The 23,472-nt window shown below is 37.3% G+C and overlaps 1 protein-coding gene across 1 annotated transcript in view; it reads left to right on the top strand.

Moving 5' to 3' along the window:
• CEP152 (centrosomal protein 152) overlaps positions 1 to 23,472 on the top strand; it is a 97,065-nt gene that overhangs the window by 63,828 nt on the left and 9,765 nt on the right. The window contains exons 18-23 of the mRNA XM_082841177.1: positions 1,997 to 2,278; positions 4,489 to 4,620; positions 9,705 to 10,355; positions 13,639 to 13,780; positions 21,981 to 22,080; positions 22,666 to 22,769. Of these exons, the coding sequence (XP_082697303.1) occupies positions 1,997 to 2,278; positions 4,489 to 4,620; positions 9,705 to 10,355; positions 13,639 to 13,780; positions 21,981 to 22,080; positions 22,666 to 22,769 (1,411 nt within the window). The remainder of the gene's footprint in view (positions 1 to 1,996; positions 2,279 to 4,488; positions 4,621 to 9,704; positions 10,356 to 13,638; positions 13,781 to 21,980; positions 22,081 to 22,665; positions 22,770 to 23,472) is intronic.

The raw sequence follows: 23,472 nt of genomic DNA, 5'->3' as shown, positions 1-23,472 counted from the left end.
AATGGGTTTTGAGGAGGACTTTTTCTGATTCCTCAAAAATGAAACCGTGATCAAATTTCATATTGTGAAATGATTCTGATAACTCTAGACCAATATAATTAACAAATAATTAACGTACACTGTGGATCGGAAGAAAGAAGTAATGACTGGGTAGGCTCAGAAGCACAAAACTTTACTTCTATTTCCTAAGTAGCAAGTGAGATTAGAAAATGCTCATAGTTTCCAAGAAAATTAAGAACCAAATTACGATCTTAAAAACCTAGTTGAAAGTGCAATAACTTCTCAAACTAGGTTCTTCTGACCCCAAGATTGCTATTAATCGGGGTTGGAGCTATCTCAAGATGGAATCATACACCATTGTCCTGTCTTTTGACCTCCCTACTACTCATCTCCTCTCCTCTCCCCCAAATCTCATCAATCTAGTGCTGGCACCTGAAATTCTTTTACTAGTCATTTTTTAACATAAAAGTATATATTATGGAATATATCTAGCCAAATATCTATAAAAAAATATGAATGGGGCTTCCCTGGTGGTGCAGTGGTTAAGAATCTGCCTGCCAATGCAGGGGACACAGGTTTGAGCCCTGGTCCGGGAAGATCCCACATGCTGTGGAGCAACTAAGCCTATGTGCCACAACTACTGAATCTGTGCTCTAGAGCCTGTGAGCCACAACTACTGAGCCTGCGAGCCACAACTACTGAGCCCGTGTGCCACAACTACTGAAGCCCACACACCTAGAGCCCATGCTCCGCAACAAGAGAAGCCACCGCAATGAGAAGCCCGTGCACCGCAACGAAGAGTAGCCCCCACCCACCGCAACTAGAGAAAGCCTGTGTGCAGCAACGAAGACCCAATGCAGCCAAAAATAAATAAATAAACTTATTTTTAAAAAATATGGATGACGCAAAACAAATCCCCTATTTTTACATTGCTGCAAATTGTTTTTTAGTTGGATTTGCTAACCAGTTATTTACCAGGGGAGTGAGAGAGACAGCTAATGTTTTTGTGTTTTGTCAGGAAAGCATAAAGCATAGAGCAAAAAAGGCCACACAAGATGACCTTTTTGAGAGAAGCAATATAGCCAGGGGCTGTGGTAGCCAGGGAAGCTGTCTGAGAACTCTGGATACCCAGGAGGTGGGAAACAGGAAAAGGGAAAAGCAAATTTTGCTATTTCACAGTTTTGCCCAGTACTAATTATGTTTGGGTCCATCCCACTACACTGTTGAAAGTAGAATCACTAAGGCATCCTTCCAATAATGCCCTCCTCTTTTTTTTTTTTTCTTTCTGGTACGCGGGCCCCTCACTGCTGTGGCCTCTCCCGTTGCGGAGCACAGGCTCCAGACGCGCAGGCTCAGCGGCCATGGCTCACGGGCCCAGCCGCTCCGCGGCATGTGGGATCCTCCCGGACCGGGGCACGAACCCGTGTCCCCTGCATCGGCAAGTGGACTCTCAACCACTGGGCCACCAGGGAAGCCCATGCCCTCCCCTTGAACGCAGTTGACTGAGTACAATTTCATATCATAAGAAACAAGATTCTAATGTGTCCAAATAAGTAAAAATGCTTTTTAGATTGTTCAATTTTAGTTTCATTAATTATGCTTACCCAGTGCCTGCTTTGTGGAAAGCCTGGTATTGATGGAAAATCACATATTAATAGTAGAAGTTTTCTTTGTTGTTGTTTTTTTTATCATGCGATCATTGTAGTGGCCATGTCAAAGCTTCCAGAAGGTCGTATCTTGAGAGCAAGATAGCCTGACCTTACACAATATACTTAACTCTTCCATGTGATTTATGTCCCATAGATAAGGTCAAAGAGTAACTTTCAGGATTTCCTTGAGTATATTCTCATTGACTAAATTTCTAAACCTCACATAATAACTACAACAATGTCTAGATGGTTTTCAAACACTGCTGTGGTTGCTTTTTTGGCTAGCTATTCTAGTTTTTGCTTATTTGAATATTTTTCTTTTCATATGATTTTTCTTCTGAAAACAGATCAAACAAGAACTTATTCAGCAGCTTGAAAAGGAGTGGCAGTGTAAGCTGGATCAAACTATAAAGGCTATGAAAAAGAAGACCTCAGATTGTTGCAGCCAAACTGACCAAGAAACTGCCATTGACGTTATTTCCAAGAAAGAGATGGCAATCATGATAGAAGAGCAGAAGCGAAAGATCCAGCAAAATTTAGAGCAGGAGAAGGAAATAGCCATCAAGGGGGGCTTGAAGCAACTTGAGGTTGAATCGGAACTCAAATATTGTGAAAATATTGCCAAACAGGTAAAAGGCAGGTTTCCTATAGTAAAATTAATGGAACTGCCTGCCTATGGATGAAAACCCGTAAAGTGCTACCATTGAACTTGTTCATAACTTTATACTTAAACATTTTGTATACCCTAGGGTAGGATAACAATCTTACGTTGTTGCCAAATTTGTCATTATATTTCTGTCACAAAGCTGTCGCCTCTCAGTTTTCCTGTATGTTCTTTCAGTTTACAAAATGTGTGCTCCTCTGAGGTCCATCTAAACATTAAGATGCCTGAGGTTAACGATGATGGTTTTACATCTGAATGAAGCACAGTTTAATTATGAATCTTTCTTATCTAACTTTATAGTAAATATTCCACTAAGGTAGTTATAGATAAGTAAGCTTAAAGTGAATAAGGTATATAACAGTATCTTGTGTTGAGACTTGAGAGTTGAATCTGCAGGCATTCCCCTGCAAATGGGACTTTGTCTATAAATCCCAACCCCTGTACAACCAGATCACCCTCAGAATTCATCAAGTCTTACATTTTTGCCAGAATTGAAGTATCAACCTCACTTTATGGTCACAAATTCATTCTTGACAGCAAGAAAATTTGCCAGGTGTAAGGCTCTAAACTATAATACGTTACTTGGTTCCAAGAAAGGTCATCCAGAGAAAAGTATAGCTCTCTGTTAACAGAATAACGATGAGTTATTTGATTTATCAATATTATCTATTACAGTGATTCTTGAATTTTTTGTTCTCAGGATGTCTTTATGCTTTTAAAAATTGAAGACTCGAAAGAGCTTTTTCTGTGTTGGTAGTATGTCTATTTACTGTATTGGAAAAATATCTAAGAAATTTAAAAAAGAAGAATCCTCGCTCATACTTGCCATTGGCTATCAGAGAAGAGACATATCATACAGCATGTAGCCTCTGGAGAAGTGCACTATTTACACATGAAAGAATGGGAGTAAAGAAAAGACAAATAAGGTCCAAATTTTTGAAAATAGTTTTGACCTCACAGACCGTCTGACAGGGTTTCTAGCCCTCAGAGGTCCCTGGACCTTAATATAATATTATTTATTGTATACTTTTTATTTTAGACCTTTTACTTATTATAAAGTCTTAAGATAATGCCTGAAGTACAGTTTTAAAAAAAACATACTCTGCTTTTGATAAATACTTGAAATTCTACCTATTTGTTAAATTGTTATACATGGTTTTACAAGGAATCCTTAAAGTTTGGAAGCATAGGCAAATACAGTAATTGTATCAAGGACATTTTCAATCAGTTAAAAAATAATTTTCTCAACAGAGTTAAGAAAATGTTCTATAGGCAAAGAGACATGTTCTTAGGGGTGCTGCTTAGGTATTTGTACAATCACAGATCTTGTGAAGAAAAACAAATAGCATGATATAGTAGAAAGGAAATGTTCATAATAACTTCTAAAGGAATGTAAATTTCTATAGGAGCTTTATCTTTTCCCCATATTTTTAACTTCCTGGAATTTACCTATAAATGTATTTAGTATTTTAGTGAGAAATTCAGCCCCTCATATCAACTCTGCTTTTGTGTGTGTGTACGGCTATATGTACGTTGTGTATCTGGATATTTCAAACAAGGAAATAAGGAAAGTTTATTTAATAAATGATCTGTGGTCACCCTGTAACAGATGTACAACCAGATCACCCTCAGAATTCACCAAGTCTTACATTTTTGCCAGAACTGAACTATCAACCTCACTTGATAGTCACAAATTCATTCTTGACAGCAAGAAAAGTTGCCAAGTGTAGGGCTCTAAACTACAATATGTTGGTGCATGCTCGCCTGTGTGCGTGTGTTTATATGTCGGGCACGAGGTCTGAGGAGGTGGTGGGTATACCGATTGGACAGCGGCTGACACCAAGCAGCCTTCCTGCATGTCTTCTTCTTTTTCCCCAAGATAAATAGGAGTTTGTTGGAAATGGCAATTGGTACTTTGTATAAAGCTTTCTAATAATAGTAGCGGCCATCAAACATGTATAGATTTCTAATTCCTGCTTTGCCTTTTGCAGTGGACAGTATGGGACATTTAGAACCCCTACTGTTTGGGGTAAGGTGGGGTGCTTGAAGTCAGTTTAACTACTGTAGTGCAATACAGTGTAAATGCACATGAAATCATAGTGGTTACCTGCACATGGGATCTTTCTGAAATTTTATACGTTCCTTTACCTCTCTTCTGCAATTGCTCTCCTGCAGGTAGAAACAGCTGTGCAAAATGCTCGTCATCGGTGGCTGGAAGAGCTGCCGGAGCTTGCAGAGTATAAAGCCCTTCTAAGGGCAGAACAGAAAAAGTGGGAGGAGCTACAAGAGCAGTCTGTGGCCAAACGGGTAAGAGCTCTCCTGGAAAGAAGCTTCAGGAGGGCCTCATCTCAGTCCCGGGAACTCCTACCTGCTCACAGCACTGTGGGAGGATTAAATGCGATAATGCATACTAAGCATAGGGCCTGATTAGTGGGATCTGTTCTCATCATCATCAATTGTGGAGGGGGAGAGAATGTGTTTCAGGGTTGTGAAACTCTCATAATCTGGAGCATAACCTTACCCATGGAATGAAATCCCTATTTATCTTGTGGTATCTTTAGGAGAAACTGAGAGAGCAGTTAGCTATACAGTATCCTTTCACATGCATGACTACTGTTTTCTGTGCTGTGTCAGTAGTCTTATAATATACTCCCCTTGATAAATAACAGGCTCTCCTTTCCAGAGATGTCATGTCCCTGGACTGGAAACATCAGATATTTTAACCATTTGTATCCTCACAACTTAATTTATTAGTGTAAACCGGTTCTAATCAAAATGCCAATAAACTGAACATAGTTTTGAAGTTTGGCACAATAATTCTAAAATTTATTTGGAAAACTGAAAGGACTAGAAATTTTTCTAAATGTTCTGGAAGAGAAATAGTAGTCCAGCCCTAACACTTAATAGAATATGTTGGAAAGCAGCAATTCAGACAGTGTTGAGTCACAAAAATAGAATTCTTTTTCATTCAGTACTATACAGACTTGAGATAGGCCCAACTATGACTAAAAGCTTAATAAGTTGTTTCAAAACGAGGAAATGAGGAATTTTCCATAATATATCATCTTATGATAGCATTTTAGAAAAATTGTTTTCCCACCCCCTACACCACAACAAACTCTAGGTTGATTCAGAAGACAAACATTTTTAAATGAGAGTATAGAAAAATTAAAAGAAATGGAATATTTCAGATTTGCATCATAATAACTCAGTTGTGAGGCAACAGGCAAGGCACAGTAGCCAAGATAGGTAAATGGGATAAAATATGTACAAACATTTAAAACATTTGTTTTTGTAATAAAAAACAAGTGAAGGGGATAATAAAAATAAGGAAAGTAAATGAATCAAACAGAAACGTTAATACTTATATATGATTAAAAAAAAACAATACAAATTTATAAGAGAATCTGTGGGTGAGTACACCAAAGATATGAACAGATAGTCTTCATGAGAGTCCAAATAGCAAGCTTAAGGTGATATTTTATGCCATATGTTTATATCTTCTCTTCTTAATTGTAATGCACAAAATAGATTGCAGTATCAAGCATATGCTACTCTTCTGTTGTCACAACCATTTTAGAAAATGATGTGCGTAACAGGCATTGTAAATGAGTCATATGTTGCATTCATAATCTTATTCCACAAGTTACTTAAGGAAATAAATTCAGCATAAGTAAAAAGCTAATATTTTTCTCAACTTACGTGGTAGTTCATGGGTAGTTCATGTAATGGTTCATTACAATATTCTCTGTACTTTTAGTACGTTGAAATATTTCAAAAGGAAATTTAAGAGGGAGAAAGAGGAAATAATATGATGGTATGCATATGTGTCTTAGAGCTCAGAAGTTAAGAATAATAAAGTTGATTTTTTCCTTAAGAACACAGAAGGTCTGAATATATGTGAATGCAGAAATACAGAAACGAGAGGACGGTGTGTTGCTTCTCAAACTTTAGCAGGCATGAGAATCACCTGGAGGGTTTGTTAGAGCACATTCCTGGCCTTTGCTCCTGGAGATGCTGATTTGTTGGGTCTGGAGTAAGTCCCGAGAATTAGACTTTGTAACTGACTCCTGGGTGATGTGGTAACTGCTGGTCTTTGGACCACACTTGGGTGTGAGTAGCAGTGTTCTAGATAATTATTCAGCCACAAAACTTAGTGTTTTGTGCAAATGCTTCCTCCAAGCCAAACGAGATGAGCAAGAGCCAGTTTCAAAGCATTTGCTGGAGAGTTCTTATAAGATTAGAGTGATCCATCAAGATCTGTGGAAATTTAAAGCCAGTTTCCGGAGTCCAGAAGTCGGCAAGTTGGTTCAGTGGTTCCCAAACTTTGTTGCACATTGGAAAAAATGTGAGGACCTTTAAAAAAATACTTTTGCCTGGCTCCCACCCCAAGGCTTTATGTTTCAATTGGTACAGGGTGTGACCTGGGCTTAGGGATTTTTGTTTTGTTTTGTTTGCGGTACGCGGGCCTTTCACTGTTGTGACCTCTCCCGTTGCGGGGCACAGGCTCCGGACGCGCAGGCTCAGCGGCCATGGCTCACGGGCCTAGCCGCTCCGCGGCGTGTGGGATCCTCCCGGACCGGGGCACGAACCCGTGTCCCCTGCATCGGCAGGCGGACTCTCAACCACTGCACCGCCAGGGAAGCCCTGGGCTTAGGGATTTTAAAAGCTCCTCAGGTGATTCTAATGTGTAGCAACATAAGGAAACACTAAATCAATTAATGCTGTCAAATTCTCCTTGTAAAATTTTATGTGAGAGGTTGTACACTTTTGGTGAGCTTTGGGCAGGTCATTCACATTCCCTGGGATCTGACACCTCCACCCAGGTTACCTGTTAATAATTTCCAGGCATCCATGTGACACGACCTGATTTCCTTTTTGGGAAAGGAAACATGTTTCAAACATGTTTCACATCATTACTGAATTATTCTGCTGGTAGCAAAAGAATTTTTCTGTGAATTCCTTTGTAAAGCTCATCTTAGATAGTGGGTTCCTTTAGTAAACTTAAAGTATGATTCAAATTTTTCGATTTATATCCAACAATTCAGGAACACATTTTATTGAATAAAGGTATGTAACATGTGTCTAGGTATCCATATAGTTGAAGATGTTCGCTATAATTATATAATAGCTGAGAATTAAGGATGCAGACCCCCTGTCTCAACAGCCAGAGCGTATATATGGCATTTCTTTTGACATATATATATCTTCTATGTCATAATATTGACCTTTAGTCCAGTAATCCTCTACTGTAACAGCTCTTTTACTTTGCAGTGAAAATTGACTTTTATATTTTTTGCCTCTGAGTCCTTTTGGGATTTTTTTTTTAAATTCAAACAGAAGGTCACAAAAATTATAATCATCCTCATCAGTTCACTCAGTCCCATGTAATTAATTTTTTTCATCTTGATCTTCTGTTAGCACTTTTATGAATTCATCAGTTTTCCACTAGAATTCTGAAAATGCTTATTCATTCAGTTCAGCAGTATAGTCAGTATATATGGTATTGATTCATAACAGTCACCATTGTCTAGGCCAAGCCTTTGGAGATGGCCAGTTCTTCTTTTACATTTGTATCCTTGTGACTTCTTTGAATTCAATCCAGGGAATATTAGAAGTAAAAGGGACTTGACATCATCATCCAATCTGCTCGTTATATAGAGGACACTAAGTGCAAAAGAGATTAAGAATTTTTCTAAGCCCATGCAGCCAACAGTAACAGTAACTATATAACATTTTTTGAGTCTTATTGTTTGCCAGGCTCTAAGTGCTTTATTTTTTTTCTTTTCTTTTCTTTTCTTTTTTTTTTTTTTTTTTTTGCGGTACGCGGGCCTCTCACTGATGTGGCCTCTCCCGTTGCGGAGCACAGGCTCCGGACGCGCAGGCTCAGCGGCCATGGCTCACGGGCCCAGCCGCTCCGCGGCATGTGGGATCTTCCCGGACCGGGGCATGAACCCGTGTCCCCTGCATCGGCAGGCGGACTCTCAACCACTGCGCCACCAGGGAAGCCCTAAGTGCTTTATTTTTTTATTTTATTTTATTTTTTATTTTATTTATTTATTTATTTATTTATTTGCGGTACGCGGGCCTCTCACTCGTGGCCTCTCCCGTTGCGGAGCACAGGCTGCGGACGCGCAGGCTCAGCAGCCATGGCTTACAGGCCCAGCCGCTCTGGCATGTGGGATCTTCCCGGACCGGGGCACGAACCCATGTGCCCTGCATCGGCAGGCGGACTCTCAACGACTGCGCCACCGGAGAAGCCCTTATTTTATTTTTAAAAAATATTTATTACTTATTTATTTGGCTGCGTCGGGTCTTCGTTGCGGTGCGCAAGCTCTCTAGTTGTGGTGTGCGGGCTCTAGAGCACACAGGCTCAGTAGTTGCAGCGCGCGGGCTTAGTTTCCCCCGCGGCATGTGAGATCTTAGTTCCCCGACCAGGGATTGAACCTGCGTCTCCTGCATTGTAAGGCAGATTGTTAACTGCTGGACCACCAGGGAAGTCCCCTAAGTGCTTTAAATAGATGTATTCCTTTTGTCATTTAATCCAAAAAAAAGAAAAAAAAAACTATTAGGTGGGCATTGTAATTATCTCCATTTTATAGATGAGGAAACTGAGGCTCAAAGAAATTGAGGAATGGGAAGTTAATTCCAGCAGTTTGTCTCCAGAGCCTGTTCTGTTAAGCACTGTGCTAGGCTGCCTCTGCAATCCAAGTCAGGATTTGAGCTACAGCTCAGGCTTTTTGATTCCCTATTACTTTTTGGTTAGGTACTACTGGTGTCTATGATCTGCTAGTCTTGCTATTCTGTTATAAACAAAAATTGGATTAATGAAAAAATGACTTTTTCTGTTTGATATTGTCATTTAATGAACTGTTTTAACCACTAAAATTACATTAAAATACAGTATGTTTGTCAGCAAGTTATTGTGCAGGTTATGTGTTACATTCCTAAAAATATTAGTAAGATTTCCTTAGAGGCTGCTTTTGCTTCATATAAAAGATAATTCATTTGTTGGGGGCTTAGATTTGAGACAGCATCTGTATTAAAAAAACAAATATGAATTTTTTTCTAAAATTAGTTTTAGATAATTATGTAATTATATATTTTTGGTCAGTTTAAATTTCTAGTTATTCATATAGAAATGGATGTTTTATTTTAAATAACATAAGACAAAGTATTAGGTGATTTAAAATGAGGGAAAAGATCCTTAAGTTTAGTGTAAGTATATTTTAGGACCAGCCAATGTCTTATCTAAATTTACTTTTTCCCTTTAATTTTGATTTTAAATCTCTTATTAATTTCAAAGATTAACCCAAATGGTTACTTTAATTTTTTTTTATTAATGAGGCGAATCATAAAGAGTTTTCATTGTACATTATTATGTCCTTTAGATATTGTTTGCTATTTCTGAAGCTAAAGAGCAATGGAAAAGCGAGATTGCAAATCTGGAGAAAAATGTCATACCTGGAAAGCAATTGGAAGAGAAGATTCATTCTCTGCAGAGAGAGCTTGAGTTAAAGAATGAGGAAGTCCCCATGGTTGTCAGGGCTGAGTTGGCAAAGGCCCAGAGTGAATGGAACAAAGAAAAGCAAGAAGAAATCCACAGAATTCAAGAACAAAATGAGCAAGATTACCGGCAATTTTTAGATGATCATCGAAATAAAATTAATGAGGTGCTTGCAGCAGCTAAAGAAGACTTTATGAAACAAAAAACTGAACTACTTCTTCAGAAGGAGACAGAATTACAAACGTGTTTAGACCAGAGTCGCAGAGAATGGACTGTGCAGGAAGCTAGGCGGATCCAACTGGAAATCCATCAGTATGAGGAAGACATCCTAACTATCCTTGAGTTTCTCTTAAAGGACATCCAGAAGGAGCAAGCCAGTGATTCAGAGAACAAGTACCTTTTGGAACTCATGTCGACTTGTTCTTCGAAATGGGTGTCTGTGCAATATTTTGAAAAACTAAAGACTTGCATACAGAAAGCATTTCAAGATATACTCTCCCTACTTATAGAAACTGTCAACTCAGACTGGGGAAAGGTATGTTCCTAATAAGTGAAAAAAGCTATGATTAAATGTGAAAGATGATTGTAGAAGCTGCGTTTGGTACTTTTTCCTTTCTTCATTCTCCAGTTTAATAGGAGTAAGACGTGTGTTTTTACTAGTGGTTTAAAAAACTTTTAGCAAATTCAAAGGATTGCAATTTTTTTTGCCCCCCCCAAATTTGCTTCTTCATAGTGCGACAAATATGAGCAGAGCTTTTAGCCACTAGACATCTTTTTCCTAAAAAAAATATATACTGTTCTTTGTAAGGACCTGAGATTTCAGAAACTGAATAACTTTCATTCCTATTTTTGTTTTCTGGGCATGACTACTTCAAGAAATATGCATCATATTAAACTAGGGTTTCTTAAGATCTTCTAAAGAGTTTGGAAGCCTATTTCTTGCCCTCAAGGAATTTATATCTCATGTAGGCAAAAAATGCCAACTGGGTACCAAGAATATTGATATAGAAACAAGCAAGTAGAGGTACGGCTCACTCACACAAAAAGCCCAGTTTTGTTAGTGTACTATATATGTGCACGTAGAATGAATTAGTTGTATTCTTTTTGTTGTGTCAGTATTCTCTGACTTTTAGTTTGTGTGGAAGATCTGATAAAACCAAAGTCTTGCTGCCTTATGATTAAAGACATTAGATATGCATGAAAAATCCGGAATGATATTCTAGGCATTGCGACCAGCCAATTTCAACATTTGGAATTCGAGGTAGAAAAAAAATGCCAATATTATATAAGGTTTGTCTGATAGAAGAGTTGAGATATAAGAACTACAGTTCATTAAAATATTGTGATTAAAGATTTTCAAGGCCCGGATTGAGCATTTGGTATTAATACCTACTGGAAAGAGTTATAAGCTACAAAAAAATCTGAGTTCCAGCTTCATACTTAGCGATAAATAGCTTATTTACCTTGGGTAGTCATAGTTGCTCATCTGAAAAATAAAATACAAATCCCTGGTCTAATTCCTTGGATTTTGGTAGGACACAAATGACATAGTTTGATCTTTCTGCATCTTGCATTTGAAACACTACAGAATTTTAGAGCCAAAGGAACCTGAAAGATCAATCTATCCCATCCCAATTCAACCCAGTTGATATTTTTATTCTTGATTTCACAAAGATGTTACTCTTAATAGTTGATTTTAATGTAAAATTAACTCAGCAAGACCACTTCCCATGAATACTGCATGATTGAGAATTTTTGGAAAAAGTAGATAATTAAGAAGAATTATTTATAGCAGACTTTTAAGGGTAAGAAGTGATGGGAAAATCATGTTATATGCTTGCAAGTTTGCTTTCCTGAAGCAAAAGGAAACTTTGCTATAAAAGTCAAGAAACTACAACACCTTTCTCCTACTGTTAATATATATAATCAACCCTGGGGTCTTTTTATAGGGCTTAAAATTGTGCAAGCAGTGTAAGATCCTCTGTAAGACTTTATGTGTCTCACACGTGTATGGAGACAGAATCACATAATTTGGCTAAGCGTTTAGACTTTTGCAGCTTTCACTGAGTGGGATCAGATTCTGTTCCTGAGAAAAAGGTGCCTCTGAAATGCCTAATCTGGCATTTGTCACAGAAGAATAATACTCAACCTTCTGCTGTCTTAGTGCTAACTCAGCTCAGGACCTTGAGATAAAGCAATAATTATAAAGCAGTGATTATAAATTTGCAATATAGGTGCCATAAATGTGAAGAACTATGATTTATAATTGATTAAATTTGTGGTTTTTAGAACTGTTCATGAAAATTAAAACTGGAAAAAATGATCGGTATATATAAAACAAGTCCTCATTAAAATAGGTGATCAAGATTTAATTTAATTTAATTTATTTTTAATCAATTTTTTTCAGCTTTACTGAGCTACAATTGACAAATAAAATAGTAAGATATTTACAGTGGCATCATGATGATTTGACATACATATACATTGTGAAAGGCTCCCCACCATCTAAATTAACACATCCATCACCGCACATATTTACCTTATTTTTTTGTTGGTGAGAGCATTTAAGTTTAGATGATCCAGATTTTAAATGGCAAGAATGCAATGAATTAAAAATATGGTTTCCAATAAAATGAATGCCTTATCAAATATATAATTTATATTCATATACTAAGTATATTAATACAGCAGTTCATAATAGATAAAAGAAAACAGAAATATCAACTGGAACAACATTTTTAAACAAATTTAAGGATGTGTGTTTTGTGTTTTCTTACCACCCATGTCAAGTTAAAACTAAGACAAAAGGTTGCTGCTCCTGCCTTTTTTGCCATCTTGGCTTTTCTCCAGTTTTGAGTAGAAACTGGAAATATTGGCTCCCTTTGGGATCAGTTTTTATTATTCCTTTTGGCCTCAACCTCATACCCTCTTGACTGACTGGAGTTTGCATTGTCTCTGTACCTACTGACCTCTGCCTCTGTTGGGCGGCATGGGTAGGTGTCCTGACAATGAAATGAGTTTCTCAAAATCAAAATCAAGGCTTCTAGAACTAAGCATATATAATGTATTTTAAGTAATTAAACAAGGCAGCTTTCTCAAGATTACGTGTTCTGTTTGAGATTTAGTAGTTGTCCAAAATCTGAAAATATATTGCCTTAAAAGAATGTCCCACCATTAATGAATTTAGTAGCTGTGCTGCCAAAACAGAAACTAGAATGCAGAAAGTGTTCAATAAATATTAGTGAGGAAATGGTCTTGTGCAAGATGTTTCACTTAGATGAGCCTCAGTTTCTCTCCTTCATGTTGGCATTCGACTGTCTTTCCTTGTGAACAAATGACAATATGTATTAAAGTATTTAGAAACATAACATACTATATGTTTCAAAAATTGTTTTTACTGTTGTTACTTTCAATTCATGGGAGGCAAAAGGTTGCTACTGTAGTTTCTAATGAATTTTCTCCCTGCTGAAGTGAAAATGTTCTGGATTTTCAAAAACAATTCTGATTTCACATAGTCTGTCCTGTGGTTTGATCACAGAAACCATTAACATATCTTAGAAGTGGAAACTATATCTCCTGTCTGTCCCGTAGCTGGCCCACCAGTCCTCTGTTGGATAATGTTCTAATTGGGAAAATATGGTTATAGGAGTCTAGCTCATAGTAATGACAGTATTCACAGAAAACCCTAAGAAAAATATTGGTGATAGTTTAGGCAAGAGTTTTTTCAGGCTGTGTTTTCTTTTTATATTTTTAATATTAGTATTTTGAGTAGAGAAAGATTTTTAATAAGCATTAACTATGAAGATAATCTGTTTCAGAGAAATATGACCAAGATCTCTAAGGATCCTGCCACAAGGATCACTGGCAGAGGAGACCCTAGGGTCCTGGCTCTCCTTCCTGCACTTACATCTGGACACCACGCTCAGCCCTTGGCCATGCAAGAAGCAGAAGCAGAAGCTGGTAATGGGATTTTGTTCCTACTATTCTTTGCATTATCCATAATCCCAGTTCCAGAGGGTTGTTTTGAGGATGAAAGGAAATCAAAGACGTGCACAGTTTTCATGAATGAACAAATGTGTGATATTACTCCTAAGTAATGTGTATCCTCTCCCCAGGTTTCATTTTGTATTAGAAGACAGGGTTGCTTTAGGCCCTCTTACTTCCTATCTTTTCATGGTCTTCCCTGCATTCATAAGTGACTCTTATTATGAGGAGAATAATGAGAATTTTAGTAGAGAAGTCATGTTTTTATTTCCTGGCTTTGATGAGAAAGGGTTACACATAAGAGAATTGCCAAATCACTGAGACCTTTCCATTCAATTTATTGAAGCTTATTTCAACTATTTTTAATAGAAATCTTTCTGAAGTGTATTAAGTGTTTTCTGATGTATTTGTGGGCTTCTTAAGGTTGAGGGGCAGTGTTTTTATCTCTTCCTCTCCACCAACTGTCAAAGTGAATGGCACATAGTTTGTGTTCCTTGAATATTTGATGAATTAATAATTTAACTTTTACTTTGTGACTTAGAGTTGTCAGTTCAAAAAGAATTGCACTGTGCTACAGCCCCTTGAGGTGTTCAGAGCTCGCTGAGGAATATGGGCTTATACTGTCTATTTACTGGGATTTTGAGCTAGGAACTGCCATATTCTTTATAAGCTGCAGTCCTTTTAGGACATTGACCCCTTGCAGCCTGCTCCTTCCCTCCATGTACAAACCATAAGTTGTTTTTGTTTCTTGTCTGCTGTCTCCATTGTAACCTGGAAAAGAACTAAGAATTGCCAGAACAAATCATATGTACAAAGTCAATAACCTTAGCTTCCACATGTTTCTAATTCAGTAGACGTATTAACAGAGTCTTAGAGAATCTCTGCCTTTCCCAAGAAGTCAGTTGACAGTTGTTTTTCTCATTGCCCATCCAGAAACCCTTTTTCCTTATCTCTAGGTTCTAGATAGTTGAGAATATCTTTTTGCCAACTAGTTAAATGCTAATTTACCAATTAGTAGGGTAATACTATCGTAATTTGTATCTTGCTTCCTACGTTTCAATGTCATTTTATGTCTGTTGTTATGTTTGGAATAACCTGAGAATTACTTTCTAATTTGTGAAATGCATAGAAGTGAGTTTTAAATATTATGTGGGAGGTCCAATCAATATGAAAGAAATTAGGTTTGACTTAGGACAAATCAAACTATAAAAGGATTTACTTTTCTTTCTTTAATCTTTTTTTCCTAAAAACAAACACATTAACAAATTCATAAGTTGGAAAGGGTTAAATAATCCCAAACATATAAAGTTCTTCATAATCCTACCACCAGAGAGTACCACTGTTCGTTGTGTGGTTATATTCTCCTAATATCTTATCATTTTTAAAACTAATTTAAATATTAATTATGAAATACTTGATACATGCAAAGAATATATGTAATACACATGTAAGTTATGAACCTAACAACCAGGAACCCACTATTTGACTTAGGAAGTAGAACATCACCAGTACTGTTGAAGACCCCTGTGAGTTTCACCACAATTCCATCCCTGTAACTTCCCCACAATCTGAGGTAATAAATATTCTGATTTAAAAAAATCATCTTCTTGCTTTTCTTTGTTTTGACCAAATATAGGTATCCTCAGAAAGCTTTTGCTGTATTTTGTTTGCCTTTTAACATTATAAAAATGGTTTAATACTTGTTTTAGTCTTTGTAATTTGTTTTTTTTCCACTTAATATCAAGCTTGTAAGATTTGTCTTTTTAATGCATATAGCTCTGGTTCATTCATTTTCATTGCTGTATAGTATTCCATTGTGTGAATATACTATAATTTATTCTCTTACCAATGGGCATTTGCCTGGTTTCTAGGTTTACAAAACCATATCTTAAATGAAATATATAAATGCCACGTATGGTGATGCTTCATTAATCCTTTGATGCTCGTAAACTTAAATGGCACCATTTAAATGAAACTAAAAAGTCAGAAGAGAGCTAAGAGGGCTTCCCTGGTGGCGCAGTGGTTGAGAGTCTGCCTGCCGATGCAGGGGACACGGGTTCGTGCCCCGGTCCGGGAAGATCCCACATGCCGCAGAGCGACTGGGCCCGTGAGCCATGGCCGCTGAGCCTGCGCGTCCAGAGCCTGTGCTCCGCAATGTGAGAGGGGCCACAACAGTGAGAGGCCCACGTACCGTAAAAAAACAAAAAACAAAAAACAAAAAACCAAAAACCAGAAGAGAGCTAAGAATAATTTTTCTGGGCTAATGTTTTTACATCAACATTTTGGATATTGGCCTCTGAGCCTGTGCCAATTTGTATTCCTACTTTATTATATCAATTATATTAATAGTAATAATCTATTTCTGTATCATTTTTGAATATTACTTAAATGTTATAAACTCTATGTGTTACTAATAGCAATAGCTATTCCTTATTGTATAGTTGCTCCATGCCAGGTACTGTGCCAAACAAATTTTATACATTTATACCTCCTGACAGTTTTGAATCTTTTTTTCATTTGGAGATAATTTCAAGCTTACAAAAAAGTTGCAAAAATAAAAATAGTTGCAAAGAACACTCATATTCCCTTTACATAGATACACCTATTGGTAACATTTTATTCCATTTGTGCTCCTCTGTGTGTATGTGTCTCTGAACATTTCACTTTTTCCTGAACCACTTGAGGATAAGTTATATACATTATTCCTTTTTACCCCCAAATACTTCAGTGTATATTTTCCCAAAATAAGGATTTTTCTTTTATACCTTAGTACAGTAAATTGAACATTAGATGAAAATGTGTTATACAATTATATCAGTCTACTGTTTGTATTCTAATTTTGTCAATTGACCCAATAACGTCTTTACAGCATTTTTTTTCCCACAGTACAGCAATCTGTCTGAGGTCAGGTGTTATGTTTATTTATTAACATCTTTATTGGAGTATAATTGCTTTACAATGGTGTGTTAGTTTCTGCTTTATAAAAGTGAATCAGCTATACATATACAAGTGTTATGTTTAGATGTCATGTCTCTTTAACCTCCTTTAATCTAGGATATTCTTCTCTTTGCTTTTTATGACATTGATGTTTTCGAGAGACATTCTTCGCTCTCCCCAACACCCATCAACCCCTGGCTTTTAATAGAACCGTTTCCTTGTTTTGGGTTTATCTGATATTTCTTCATGATTTTGATTCGAGTTGTTTTCTTAGCTGGAACACTGCATAGGTGACATGCTATCATATCTGGAGGTACTCAATGTCTGTTTGTCTTTTATTGGTGAGGTTCATTTGAGCACCTGGTCAAGGTGTTGTCCAATTTCTTCACTGTATTAATTACTGTGTTTTTACCCCATCACAACTAGTAAGCAATCTGTGGGGAGACGCTTTCAAGACCATAAAAATGTCCTTCTCCTCATTAAAACTTTCCGTTATGTTTAGCAGTCATTGCTGAATCTTACCTGATCCAGTCTTTACTCTGGCAGTTGCAAAAATTTTAATTTTTTCACCTCCAGACCTCCTTCTACTTTTACCATTTGGCACTTGGTATGTTGTTATCATTGAGAATCCTCATCTCTAGTTTGCCTGTGTAGTTACTACCTGTTTGTTTATTTTTCTATTTATCTGTCTGTCTACCTATCTACCAACTTACCTACCTATCCATCTATCCATCCATTTATCCCATTATCGTAGGATTATTGGTGTGACTCAAATTCCTATTTTTTCAATATTTTATAGTTCATTACTATACTTAATTAGTGTTCAAGTTGTCCCAGATTCAGCTAATGGAGCCCCTTCAAACTGGCTCCTATGTCCTTGTGACATGCCTGTGTTTTTGAGTAATTTCTTAATTTCTGGCATAGCAAAATATTCTAGTCTCATCTTGTATATACCCTAAGCACTGGAGTCAGCCATTTCTTGAAGATCCCTGGTTCCTTTTAGTGGGGAATTGTATTCAATACTACGATCTGAGCATTGGGTTTCATGGCAATTTTTAAAACAGATGGTATTATTCAATTTTACATATTAGAGAACTAAGTCTCAAGAGAGGTTAAGTAATACAACAGCTGGTAAATAGTGGAAACGGGATTTAAATTCAGGTCTCTCTCTTAAGCATCATGCTCTTTTCAGTTACACTGTAGCCTTTAGTCATGTCGTCTGGTTTCCTTTCCTTCCTTCCTTCCTTCCTTTCTTCCTGCCGCCTTCCTTCCTTCCTTTTTTTAGTCTAAATTGATACAAAAGTTTGCTATCATTTAATTTTTGCAGATAAGAAAAAGATCCTTGAAATTAAAGATTCATGCGGTGGACACTGCTTCCAAGAACTTGAAAAGGCAAAGCAGGAATGTCAAGATCTGAAAAGAAAACTGGAGAAATGCTATAGGCATCTCCAGCATTTAGAAAGGAAGCACAAAGCTGTAGTGGAAAAAATCAGAGGTTAGCATTTAAAGTAGCACTGCTACCAGTATAAACCTCTTTGATCCTTTTGAAATGTTCAAATGTGACGTTGTAGTTAATGTAGGCGCTGATTCTCTTTGGGGATAATTATAAACTAATTTGGACCTTATTTTTACTAACCAAATTATTATTATTGAACTCAAGAGGCAAATTGGAGCTCTGATTAAAAGGTCACATTCCTTCTTTTTTTGATTGAATAGCTTCTGAGTGCTCAATATGTGTCAAGCAGCATTGTAGGCACTGGGGATACAGCATTGAAGACATCAGACAAAATTCCACTTTTGATGCAGATGCACAGGACTCTGTTCTCTGCCTTCAAGAAGCTTACCATTAAGTGAGGAGAACTGAAAATAGATTAATAAATAATTTCAGCTCTGAGTATCTGGCCGTATGTTCGTGTAAACCTGGAAGAAAGGATGTTAATTAACTCTTCCTCCTATTGAAGTTAAGGAAGACTTGACTAAGCCTTGAAAGATGGTGTTTGCCAAAGAGAACAGCATTCTAGGCAGCGGGAGAAGACCTGACCCAAGGCATATGGGTCTGATCTGGCCTCCTTTCCGTCCATTCTTCGCAACAGTGTCAGGAAATTATCTAAGAGGGATATCTTCTGCCATTTCCTATTGCCCTTTTTTTTGTTTTTTTTTTTGTTTTTGCGGTATGCAGGCTTCTCACTGCTGTGGCCTTTCCCGTTGCGGAGCACAGGCTCCGGACGCGCAGGCTCAGCGGCCATGGCTCACAGGCCCAGCTGCTCTGCGGCATGTGGGATCTTCCCGTACTGGGGCACGAACCTGCGTCCCCTGCGTCGGCAGGCGGACTCTCAACCACTGCGCCACCAGGAAAGCCCCCTATTGCCCTTTTGAAGAAGGGAGGCTATTGGGCTCATGAGGCTGCTCCCTCTTACCTTTCACTGTTGACTTGTATCCTGTGCTTTATATTCTTTACATTTGAAATATTTCAGATGCTTGAGCTGGTCAGGGATTTTCTTCTACTGCTGGAGCTTGAATACAATATTATCATTCTGTCCTTCACTTTCCCCTCTCATTCTCGCTTTGGTCTAACTCTTCCTCATCCTTTAGGATTCAACTGAGAAGATACGTTATTTGCAGAGCCTTGATTTTCCACAGTCTGGGTTAGACGGGCTGGTCCTATGAGGCCCCAGAGCACTTGGCTCTTCCTCAGTTAACATTCTGCATTTCACTTTTTGGTTACTTGCCCACTATCTTTTTTAACCTATAAATTTCTTGAGAATAAGGAATTATCTTTCTTCTTCCTTATAGTCATAGTGCCCATTACATACCAGACAGTAATAAATGTTTGAATGAATGAAGGACTGAATGCAAGGGTCTCAAATAATGTGTCATCCAGGAAAGACCAGACAGATAGGTTCACTCTTTTTTTCTGCATTCACCTCTGTCGCTTGCCTGAATACCAGTCATCTCTTTCTGCTTCCAGTCTCGCCCCTCCAATCCATTCTCCATCAGGCAGATAGAGTGACGTTTTTTTTTTTTTTTTATCTTCTGGTGTCTGATTTATTCTGAGTGCACAATTAGTGTTGCTTTATTTCAGTTTCTGGTTTACTATTTGACACGCAGTTTAGATACAGGCTCTGTTAATGACATACTTCCTGAATCAACCGTTTTGAGATATTATTATTACAATTATTAGGATATTTTCTATTCAGAAAACAAAACTGCAGACAACAGTTTAAAATCCCCAAAGACATTTTAGGTGCATAAGTAATACATAAAGATTCTACCAGTTGGAGAATTTCTGAAGGAATAGAGTGACCTTTTAAAAAGTAAATTGGATCGTCACACTGTCTTGTTGCAAGCCTTCAGTGACTTGTCTGGCTCTCGGTATGAAATACAAACACTTTAACATAGAGTTTAAGAAGCCCTTCATGATCCCACATCTGCCACCCCTCAGCCTTGTTCCCTACCACTGCCCCTGCTCTAACAGAGCTGTGACAGGGGTTTCATTGTCTCTTTTCTCCGAGCCTCTTTGCGTCTCTTCCTTTACCCCACCGTCTGTCTTCTCATCGGGTCACATTGCCTGGCTAACCCTACTTATCAAAGCCCTGGCTCGTGCCTTCCTCAGAGAGGCTTTCCTAACTACCCCAGACTTGGTCAGGTTCCTCCGTTAGACGTTCCCCACAGCTCCTATGAGTTTTGTAACATTCATGAGCTTGCCACTATTTATTGTCTCTATTCTCCTTTGGAGTGTGATGGTGACAAGGATGAAATCCTGTCCTAGCACTTAGCACAGTACCTGGCATCATAGCACACTCGGTAAATCTTGTTGCCCAAGAGCAGCCACCTACTCCCACCTACCGCTTGCTAAGTCTGCTAGACATAGATGATAATTACTTTAAGGAAAGAAAGGGTTTTAGGACTTTTGAGATAAAAAACAACACAGTTCCCGTGGTGATTGCTTAGGTCTTTAATAGAGGCCAGAGAGTAAATTTGTCCAACTGTGGATGTAGATACAGTGTGGCTACTGTAAATTTGATGAAAGTCTGTTTTACATAATAAAATGACAAGGGCAGTTGGATGTGATTATCTTTATAAATAATAATATTTAGCACCATACATTGTGATCATACAGTAGTTATTCTACATAGTGCTTTTTGAGGCTGATAACGTCTATAATTCGTGGACTTAGAAATAATCCAACAAAGTTGATAGTTAGCTCAAAACAGCAGGCTGATAAAAGGAGTCAGGGTCAGAATTTAAGTCATTTGATAGTTTGATTTCAGTGTTTGTCTTAATGGAAATCTATTAGTTGATAATATTTTTGTTATTGTGGTTGTTTTTTGTTTCTTAAATTCCATTTTCCACTGTCATGGGAGCATTTATTGAAAAGTGATGGAGTAAGAGTGAGTGGTTTAGAAATATACAAGCTATATCCATCACTGGGGGAACAGATTGATTCATTCCCCAAGTTATAGGGTGTGTTGAAAGGGTGGCATAGCAGGAAATATGGGGTGCCATGTTCATAGGTATTAAATGTTGATATTGCCAAGCCTTGTATAAGGTGCTGTTCACTTACTATATTATTTCCATTATAATCTTCAAGGTAGGTGATACTATCCCCACTTTACATATGAAAAAACTCAGGTTCAGAAAGATTAAGTAATTTGCCTAAGCTCATCCAGCTGGTAAGAAGAAAAGCTAGGATTTAAACCCGTGTCTCTCTGACTCTGAAATTCATGCTTTGTTCTCCGTACCACATGGACTCCATCAGTCTCCTCATCTTCTTTTTAAGAGTTCAAAGAATTGAACATCTTACATTATTTCTGAAAATGGCACCTACTTAAGCTTAATATTTTTTTAATTTTGTATTGAGGTACTTGTTCAATGATCATTTATATGAGCATAGACTGTATACCAGGGTCCATGAGGGACATGGAATTAGGAAACCTACTATGTTTCTAAATAAAGCCTTTAGTCTAACCGGAAAACAAAACACATGCATATAAAACAATTGGAAATTTATTCCAGGACAGTGTGTAACCCAGAACAAGATGAAAATGGAGTATAGATTTAAAGTGCTGAGAAAATAGAACAGGGAGTGGTCAGATTAGGGTTTATCAGGGAATGAATGACACAGGGAGCAAATGGAAATTTTTCAGTCTCCTTTATAGAAATTTGTGCTGGTAATTTAAGGGAAAGACTGAGAGAAAAAGAGATAATTGACCAATATACTATAAACTTTCTTTTTTAGAAGAGAATAGTAAAGTTGTTGAAAAATTATTAGAAGAAAACAGTGACATGAAGAATAAATTGGAAGAACTGAGAACACTTTGTAAAACACTACCACCAAGGTAGGCTTTTACTATTACAAAGAAATCGTTTATTTCTGAGTATCTTTGCTTTTTTTAAAAAATATCAGTCGTATCAATAATATCATACCAAGAATATCAGTTACTTTTATTGTTACATAGCAAAAAGTATAAAAAAGAAGAAAATCTTCTAAAACCCTGTCCCCAGAAGATATCCTTTATTTAGTATATGTGCTGCCGAAGCGAGCACTTTACCCTTTATTTAAGCCCTTTTATACACACACAACATGTGCACATGTTTTAAAAATTGAGATTATCGTATAAGCTGTTTTGTAACCTTTTGTTAATAGTATAAGATAAACACTTCCTCCGTGTCATTGGATATACTCCTATAATGTGCTTTTCAATAGCTGCATACATTTTCATCATGGGGATTTATCATGATTTATTTAAGTAACTGTAACACAAGTTGTTGGCATTTTTCTCCTAAATAATTATAATAAAGATCCTCGTATGTGAATTTTTCAGCACATCTTAGCTTATTTTATTAGAATATATATATATATTTTTTCAAGTTACATTTTTCACTTAAAATCTCTGTTTTTGCAATCTTTGGTTTGTTTTTAGGTCACTGTCAGAAGGGACCATTGAACATTCTTGCCTGCCATGCAATGCGGTGGCCTTGGAAGAACTTCGTGGGCAGTACATTAAAGCTGTAAAAAAAATTAAGCGTAAGTCCCTAAAGAGATTCCCAAGATTTTAAGGTGGTTTGGGTCTTTTTTGTAACTAGCAGTAGTAATTTTGGGGAATTTTCTGAACTACCTTGTTCTTACCTGCTTTTAGAAGAGGTCACTGACAGCTTTTCTAAGTTATGTAGATGATTTTACCCAAGTAAATTTGGAGTTTGCCCCCCAAATTTTGGAAGTGGCACAAGGATAGAGCTATTTTTATATTGTTAATTATCCTGGGTTTTTTTTTTGGACACTAATATATATATTTTTAAAGTATAATTGACATATACCACTATATTAGTTTCAGGTGTATAACATAATGGTTTGATATTTGTATGCGATCACCACAATGTCTAGTTTCCCCATCACCATACAAAGTTACAAAATATACAACACAGTAGTAGTTCCCCCTTATCTGAGGATTTGCTTTTGTGGTTTCGGTTATCTGTGGTCAACTGCAGTCAGAAAACATTACGTGGAAAATTCCAGAAATAAATAGTTAATAAGTGTTAAACTGTGAGCCATTCTGAGTAGCATGATGAAATCTCATGCCATCCTGCTACATCTGCCTCCAGATATGAATCATCTCTTTGCCCAGCATATCCTGCCTGTTAGTCAGTTAGTAGCCACCTTGATTACCAGATCCACTGTATCACAGTGCTTGTGTTCGTCACCCTTCTTTTACTTAATAAAGCCCTCAAAG

The sequence above is a fragment of the Leucopleurus acutus genome (assembly GCF_964270905.1).
Source record: "Leucopleurus acutus genome assembly, chromosome: 1".
Classification (NCBI taxonomy): domain Eukaryota; kingdom Metazoa; phylum Chordata; class Mammalia; order Artiodactyla; family Delphinidae; genus Leucopleurus; species Leucopleurus acutus.
Note: the sequence above shows the minus strand (reverse complement) of the source record. Positions and strands in the feature narration are given on the sequence as shown.